The sequence below is a fragment of the Morone saxatilis genome, unplaced genomic scaffold (genome assembly GCF_004916995.1).
Source record: "Morone saxatilis isolate NCDOM2014 unplaced genomic scaffold, NCSU_SB_2.0 Contig20, whole genome shotgun sequence".
Taxonomy (NCBI): Eukaryota; Metazoa; Chordata; class Actinopteri; family Moronidae; genus Morone; species Morone saxatilis.
Window position 1 is genome coordinate 6756765 of NW_023339763.1, and position 9114 is coordinate 6765878.

Below are 9114 nucleotides of genomic sequence, written 5' to 3' on the forward strand. Positions count from 1 at the left end.
GCCGACGGTCTGCTTTTATTTTCAAAACAGTTTCTTCGGGCGGGACTTCTTGTGGTTGGCCACAGATACAACAAAAGGGCGCCATAAACGGCTGCTGCCGCACAACCACCACGGAGCACCCCAACCACAGTCCGTTTTTTTGGTTTTTATAACCCAGCTCCGGGTGAGTAGCCGACAGGCAACTCGACTGGTTATCGTGTGAGACACTTCTAGCCTCCCCTTTCACCGGAAGTGCGGGATCACCCCAGGCCAGGAAGCGACGTAAAAAGCCGTCGGGCCATGCGGCAGTGTGTACACTGGGCATTTCCTCCGGTGCTCTGGGTTTCAGCGGCCCGTACGGGAAACAAGGAGGGGGAGAAGAGAGAGAGGGCGCGGATGTGCCACGTCTTATGTACAATTAGTTTATTATTATTTATTATTATTATTAGTTGGATGTGGTGGGGATTGGTTAAAAAAAATAAATAAAAATAAAAAGTATCACATACACATTTGCAACAAAGAACACGTAAAAACATCGAAATGATGAATCAAATAAAAACATAAATACACATGTAACATTATATATTTATGATAAAAATAAAAAATAAAAAGTGAAAAAAGTCTACTGTGAGCATCCGGGCCCCAGGGGTGGAGAATTTACCTTAGTTTGCTTTTGAGAAACCGCCAACAGCTTGCAGGGGGGGAGAGATGACATGGGGGCCCCAATTATTTGTTTTTATTTTTATTATTTAGTTGGATGTGGCCTGGGGATCTTGGTTAAAAAAAATAAAAGAATAACAAAGTACCGCTCAATAACTTTGTGATGTTAGATTTTGAAGGGTCACCAAAATGATTGGAGCACGCCAGGAAACAGTGACACTTTTAATGGCATGATGAGGTTCAGTTTAATGGCAGATAGCTTTATAGGCTCACTCTGAATGCTAGTGGGAGCATCGTTTTTGATGGTTGGTCATTTTTCCACAATGGCAAGCACCCAGTACCCATCCCCTGCCCAGATAAAGACTGGTTTAAAACTCCATACAACGCCAAGCTTTTGCATTAATTTATTTAAATCCAGCCGTTTTAGTGAGTTTAGTCACAGGTTTAATTTATCTGCCCTTATATTTTGGACCTCCATGGTACTACTTGAAAATGATAGTGTTGTATACCCTTTTCATTTTATAGTTTTACATCTTCTAATATTAATAAATATTGTAATGATTTTTACTGTGATATTCTTTGTTCTCTGTTTTTGCCACTACTGTGTCAACCTGAATTTCACCTAAGGGGGATTAAATAGAAGGAATATCTCATCTTATCGTTACTGGTAGTTAGATTTGCACCTTTTATATTTAATTTCCACACTTTAGTAGTTTTAGTTTTTTAGTTTTAGTTTTTTAGTTGCAACAATGCATAGTGTATATACTTTAATTTACAGTTATTACATCTTCTAATATTAATAATATTAGCAATATTTTTAGTGATATTCTTGGTTCTCTGGGGATAAGGGGGATAAATAAAGGAATATCTCATTTTATTTTACTGGTAGTTAGATTTGCACTATTTATATTTAATTTCCACTTTAGCTAATTTAGCTAGTTTTAAGTTCTAATTTAGTTTTTCTAGTTTTATCTTTTTAGTTTTCAATCAAAGTTTACATCTTCCTGCCTTCATATTTTTTCCACCACGTTACTTGAACGATGATAGTGCTTTAATTCACCAGTTTTACAATTTCAATCAATCATTAACTAATATTAGACATATTTAGTGTCATTCTTGGTTCTCCATGGGGCATACAGGATAAATAAAGTAACATCTCATCCCATCCAACTGGCAGTCGCAGTTATCCTAATAAAACACGTATTAAAAGAGGAAGAACTCGTCGTTTCACTCTTCAGTTCTGCAGCCGGAGAGAAGATCGTGAAACATAAACAGGAAGCGGCTGGTCTCTGCTCAGCCATTGCAGTTGTCGTGGCTCAGTAACAAAACACGGAGAAGAAAAAAAAAGGAGAGGAAGACCTGGCTTCTTCTCGCAGGCTCTCTGTTTCTTTCCCCCCCGCTCACCAGAAGACTCACTTACATGATTACAAGAGCGAACACGGTTCGGTAAATTACTCTAACGCCTGAATAAACGGGTGAGTGTGGATTCATTCAGCTTTTTCAGGGGATGAATTTTTAGATTTAGTCTTTTACGTGAACGGGCATCTCTCTTCTCCAGCGGTGCTACGTTAGCCCAGTCGGGTTTTAAACTGAAGTTGCAACCCGCTGCTGTGTGCTTTGACGTTTTAAAAAAAAAAAACCCCACTCTTTTAAACGCTAATTCCCGGTTTTTATAAGTTTTATCTGCGAGGTGTTTTCTGAAGCTAGCTGCAGGTTAGCCACCGGAGCTAACCCCCGGGTGCAACGTCGATATGACACGTAGCTTGTGGCTTCCTGCTAGTTAGCCTGCTAGCCGGCCTCACCCAAGGGTTTATAAGTACCACACTTACCCCCTGTATGTGTGTGACTTTGATTTGACTTGTTGTTTTGATGTTCTGGTGGTTTTTTCGGGGAGTTTTCTGTTGTTTTTTTTCCCCAATCATCCACGTTGACGTTAGCCGTTTTAGGTAACGGTCGTAACGTCGCTGCTGCGTTTTGACAGCCGAGTTAAAACCTCGTCTAACTTCAGTTTCTTTCACTCTTTTCTGGGTTTTAATCATGATATATATGTATATGTATATAGCGTTATGTTTGTTCTTCAAAGCCTGCCTGAAATCTCGCAGTAGATGGCGTTTTGATTGAGGTTAAATGTGTTTCTGATCGTTAATTTGAGCAGTGAAACACATTTTTTTTATGGATTGTTACTGATGATGTTTGTAAAAGTAACCCGTTTTAAAGTGTCCCTTGTTATCTGAGTGTGTGTTTCTTCAGCTAACTGCTGATTAGTTAACATAGGAACCCAATTTCAGCTTTTTTTTTTTTTAATTCCTTTTAAAAATGTGTTTTTTATTAACGTGAATCTGTCATTATGTGTGCTCCTCATTTAGCCGTAAACAGCTCTGTGCTGAAACTAAGAACAATGGTCATTAACACATCTGATTTCACTGATAACAGATGTCTCATTGATCTGAAGGTATCTCCAGCCAGATTCCTCCCGTGAACCTTCACTGACCTTCAATTGGCAACCAACACTTTTCGCCACACCTCTTTTATTTACTGTCACTTTGATGTAAATCCTCTTTAAACAACAAACCCTGGATCCTGTCAACCACGTCCAGTCTGCTGCCTTCAACCCGACGTTTGCCACTGCCACATTTTGTTGGTTCACACGTTCAAACCCATAAATAATAACGTGGGGTTGAAGTGTGGCAGCAGCTGACGTGTAGTTCAGCTGTATTTGCGCGCTCTTGAACTTTGGCCACTTTAAACTTTGGCCCTGGAGTTGTTTGCGTGTTAGGTAACTGGGGGTTATAGTTCGGCACCGGCTCACCTCGCTGTGATGCCTCTGTGACTGTCACACGGTGAGTATGTGTGTTTCTAATGCAGCAAACATCGTGGTTTCATCGGCGGAGAGGGGGGGGGGAAACCTCGAGGCAGCTTGAAGCTTCTCCTTTGGTTGCGGGAGAGAGGAAGTGTGTTTTCTCAACCCCATTTTCTCAGATTTTCATGACTCTTGGTGAAACTTTTTGCTCACACGTCGTGTAAAAGAGGGGAAAAGGAGGTTTCTGTGCTAAATTAACAAATGAACACTGGAGTTTATCTTACAGAGGAACGGCAAGCTGTTGATTTCACACAGCCGCCCGCAGCAGCTCTCGTCTTTTATCCGTTTTGTTGTGAGTGAAATACAATCTGCCTAGCTTATCATCATTAATTTCCACGGCCCTCGCAGGTGGATTGTGTTGAACGAAACCTTTCCCGTTGTCTGTGGAGGAGATGTCAGATCGGTGTGTGTGATCGGTGTCGTGAATCTCCTGTCCTGCTGTCCAAAGACTCCTACTGGAACAAGCTTATCGTTGGTTGGTGAAAGCCAATCATTGTTCTTATCACCAGTTGCCAATATCTGTCTGATAGGTCTTTTAATGGTTCCCCTGCACACTTTAGGAATGTCATGTGCGTATTGAGCCATAATTAGAGCTGGATATTGTGTAGTGAGTAACAGTCATCTGTACGATAAAAAACAAATCAAATATATGTAGACATTTGTCCATTTATCTTCATATTTACGCTCCGGAGTTAAAGCTAAAACGTCCACCTTTCCCTACAGTCCAGCGTTTTTAAGCATATAATGAAATGATGATTTTACAGGTGTTTGCTTCCACTTAAAACCTCTGTGTACCTACGTACAAAAAGTTATTGATAAATATTCAGTGAGGAAAATGATTAGACGACTCGTATCAGGACACTTTGTCGCATGTCCTCTCTTCAGTCTTGCTCCCTCGCTGTATGAAGACGATCGGTGTTACAGCCACAGTAACGCGCTGCGGCTCTTTTGTTTTTCTCGCCTGTGTGCATTCATGTCTTCTTACCTCTCTGCTTTTTCCCCGTGTGTTGTTTTTCAGGATTCAACAGCTCCGGATATGTCATTCATATTTGATTGGATTTATAGCAGTTTCAGTAGTGTACTACAGTTCTTAGGTGAGTACTGGTAATCAAACACACTAACTCAAAGTAACTCAGTGTTAAAAGCTTTAACAAATGACTGCATAATTTAATAACAAAGTACGAAATAACAACTTTGACTGCTTTTGTCTGATTGTATTCATCAAAATGGTGTTTTGCCGTAGTGAGAATCAAAAAGCTATTTTTAAAAGTGTTATGTAACGAACAGAGTTGGTCATTTGAGAGAGGATTTAGTGCGAGTGTAGTCTGATTGTCTTCAGCGATCACAGGAACAGCTTTTAATTGTAACAGCCACTGGTCTGTCCTAGTGTTGTGCACACATCCGTCCCTGTTGTGGTACGAGTCGATGTGAAGAAGCAGAGTTTGTCTGCGAGTGCTGGTTCACACTGCACCCCGTAGACCAAAATCTGAAACACAAATACTCCACCAGCTCAGCAGGCACCACTCCATAACTGCTAATCCACACTAAAGGATTTCTTTCATTCAGTTTAACATTTTCAGCAAAGCCTGCCTCCTCAGCCCTTTATAATATATACATACGTTTTTCTTCTTCTCATAATTATTACAAAGCCCTTTCACACTGACTGTGGTTCATGTAGTAAGAAATGAATGAATCACTATCATCAGCAGTCACAGGTCCTTCTAAAAGCTTCTGTGCAGCCTGAAACAGCTCTTTATAGCTCTTTGCTTAGAGCACAAACACAGACTGGCTTATGGGTTTGATTCCCATTGGGGCCACACATGCTACTTTATGTTCCTGTAAAGTGGTTCAACTAAAACCAACCCCCCACTGGCGTTATGTTATGTAGCTGGAGCTGATTGGCGTTCAGATTGACATTCGATTGGAAGATTGCTGATAGCGCCCCCCTCAAATGAGGCTCAGCTACCAACCCAAAATATCAGAATCGGTGTTTGACGGCTCTGATTTGACGTTTTTGTTCAGGCGCAGTGGATTGCCAATTAGAAGCAGTAGGAAAGGATCCTGATTATCTGTCTCATGTGCTCTCAGGATATAGTGAGAGTTTTTATTAAAGGTACCTACTACAGCTTTGAGGGACTACATTGTTGTAGAAAGTAAAATCTGAAGTCTGCTCCCTGCTGGTTATTTACAGGAGATGTTTCTGGTGGAGTGGCCTGTCTGTTAATCAGCAGAAGTGACTCTGCTCCTTAATTTAAAGCAATCCGTTTACAATCCCTTTTTCTGTCTGCCAGTCCTGACAAGTGCGTTGTGCAATCTGACCGAACCCCACGCCTCCGTTCTCCATATGCCTGCTCACCGAAGCTCCGTGCACCTATCGTCCACCGGGCCTGTGAGCCGCACGCCGGACCTCGCTTTTGACTGACCAACTTAGATCTCTGAAGCGTGAAATTTAATTTGGAAATGCATGTAATTATGGCCCGTTGACTTCAGTTACGTTTTCAATGATGGATTTAATTTGTTACTTACGTTTGTTCTAGAAATCATAAATATTGTCTCTCAGAAACATGACCTGATTTTTCACTCCAGCTTTTTGAATGTGTTAGCGATTGATGTGTCCGTCTGAAATCTGGTGGAAAATCATATTAAGTGTACCAGCTGCTCTTCTCCCTGAAGTGCAGTGTTCTAGTTTCTGTGTGCGAGATGCTCCCGTGGAGCAGTCGATCCTGTTCTCCCTGTCAGACAGGTAGCATAGTGCTGTTGTGAGTAATGGTGACGTCTAGTAGAGCTGACTCAGTCACATATCCACTGGGTATCACTGCGCTGACTCAGAGGGTGGTAAACACAAAGCCTTGTAATCTCCTCAGAAAAGTTGAGTAAGGAGTAAAGTTAGTTACACCTTTGTCTCCTCTGTTCATTTCGTCGGTACACCCATCTGAGAGAACTGACAATAAGAGTAGAAACTGGTTTTCCTTTGAAGCAGAAACTACCTTTGGGTATTTTAAGTTTACAGTAGTTTTATTGTAAGGATTGTACAAATGTACTACCTCCCTTTTCCAAGCTTAACTTCAGCGAGCGTGGCAATGTCAAGTAGAGACTAGAGAATGGCAAAATCAGTAGGTGGAGCACAGACACCTGTGCATGTTTTCATCAAGCATCAAAGAAACTATTTATGTGAATAAAATATCGAGTGCGTGCCTGACAACAAGCCTGAGCTTGGCAACCCTTTTGTCAATCGTCATCTTTTATGCTTTGAAGATTTATTTATTTATTGTAAAGTTCTTCACTACAACATGACTGATCAACAGAGTTTACCTGTGGTCACTAAGCTTTGTATGATATGATATAGCTTGTCTAAAAAAGATTTCTAGTGCCCAGGCCTGCCTTCTGAAATGCTTCTGGCTTTGTTTCAGGACTGTACAAGAAATCCGGCAAGTTAGTATTTCTTGGCCTGGACAATGCTGGCAAAACGACACTATTGCACATGCTTAAAGATGACAGATTGGGACAGCATGTGCCAACTTTACACCCAAGTAAGTTGGTGCTACTCTCGCACACGCACAAAATTCAGGCAGATTATTTACAGACATTTATGTTCACCATTTTAAACAAACCACTGTTTAATGGGTATTAAGTATACTGTAACATTCTGGTAATACAATATTTTGGTAATATATTGTCTCAACTATGTCAAGCCAGTATCAGTGACGTTTGAGCTGCCTGATTTGTCAGATTTGTTCATGACAATTTTCTATCATCTTTCAGCCTCGGAAGAGCTGACGATTGCTGGCATGACTTTCACCACCTTCGACCTTGGAGGCCACGCACAAGGTATGTTTGTGTAAAGTAATGATTGAGATATTAGCAGTTGTCCTTTAGGTGATTGCAATTTGTTTGTGTTGCTAACATAAGGCCAATAGGATATATCACAGTGGTGTGAGTGAATGCAAAATGTGTCCAACATAAGTAGACAGCGGGACCAAAACGATGTTTGTTTTTGTATTTGTTTGTTGCTTCACACAGCCCGCAGAGTGTGGAAAAACTACCTCCCTGCCATCAATGGCATTGTCTTCCTTGTGGATTGTGCAGACCTCACCAGATTGGCCGAATCAAAAGCAGAACTCGATGTAAGTACCTGTTAGCTCCCTGTCGCACTGTGGAAACGCATAGAAATAGAAACCACAGTCTTGGTCAAATACTTTTTTTCTTTGATATTTATGGCAGCAAAGTTGAGATAGTGGTAGGTTAGTTGTTGTATTAATTTACAGTGAAATTAATTAATTGTTGTCTGTTGTTGTGAATTCTTCTAAATCTGTGGCTTTTTTTGCTCAAGGGAAATACTGCTGACTCAAGTAAGGTATTGCAGAAGTAAGAAGTAATTAATATCAGTATTTAGTTGTATAGTCCTGATGCAGTATTCAAACAGCCTTTAAAGTTAAACAAAATTGCAATGGTAACTATTGTGAAGTTCGCTAGTTGTTTAATATTACACATAAAAGCAAAATAAGAGATAAAAAGTCATTTTTTGTAAATTGAACAAGCAGGTACAGCTCATCAAAGCACAAATGACTGACCGACTTTACTATATGTTAGCCCTCTAGTAGAAGTAGAAGTCAATTACAATACAAAATCATTCCTGGAAGGCACTAAATATCATTGAAACATCACAGTTTGATGATGTGTAACATGGGTATCTGTGGTATCTGAGGGTTGTTGTTGTTGTTGTTTTTTTTTAAATCATCTTAAGGATAAAAATCAAAGCAAATCTACTCTACTTTTCCAGGCATTAATGACAGACGAGACCATCGGAAATGTGCCTATTCTGATCCTGGGCAACAAGATCGACAGACCAGAGGCCATCAGTGAGGAGAAGCTGAGGGAACTTTTTGGATTGTACGGACAGACGACAGGCAAGGTGAGTCAGCACGGCCGATAACACTGCATGAAGATCCAATGTTGGACTATGGGAAAATGCGTTCTTCCCATGGTCCAAAAGTAATTCAGTTAAGGTGTCAAAAGGGCTCAAGTCCCTGCAGTTGTATACCAAACGTCAAGATTAAATTAGCAAGGTAAATATTATCTTGCAGGAGTTCCCTTCTTAACCTGTTTGCCAAGTTAAGAGCAAATTAAAATAAGCCGTTTTACATATTTAAAACATGCATTAAAACCCAGACCTCACTCTTGAAGCCTGTCCACACGAATACGCGCCCTCACCCAATACGATGTCGTTTCCGTAAAAGAACGGCATCGTTCCCAAGAAAAATTTATCGCGCCCACACATTTCACTAAAAACGACCCAAAAAGCAGTAGTACATATGCCAGGCCTGTATGTGGCGCTGTGAGCATGCGTATAAAGGTCACACGCTGTTTACAAACAAGCTCATAACACGAGAAGAGGACGATAATGGTCGTCTAGCAGGGGCGGCTGAGGTTAAAGGCTAGAGAGGCGGGGCTAAAACGTCATTGTTTCGGGAAAAAAACAGTTTTCACTGTCCAGATGATTCCGGGCAATCGGGCGTTTTTGGATTTTCCCACTCTGGGACCCGTTTTCAAAAAATACCGTTTTCACACCCCGAAAACGCCGTATCCGTCTGGATGCGAGGCCAATACGATAAAGT

General features: G+C 40.9%; 1 protein-coding gene across 1 annotated transcript; it reads left to right on the forward strand.

Annotated features, from left to right (window-relative positions):
* Window positions 1-1908: 1908 nt before the first annotated feature.
* sar1b (secretion associated, Ras related GTPase 1B) lies at window positions 1909-8411 on the forward strand (the record flags this gene model as incomplete). Its single annotated transcript, XM_035667253.1, is given in 6 exon segments — window positions 1909-2114; window positions 4518-4593; window positions 6910-7029; window positions 7262-7327; window positions 7520-7623; window positions 8280-8411. Coding segments are annotated over 5 exon segments (480 nt in total), but the record flags the coding sequence as incomplete, so codon positions are not given.
* Between the last annotated feature and the right edge of the window lie 703 nt (window positions 8412-9114).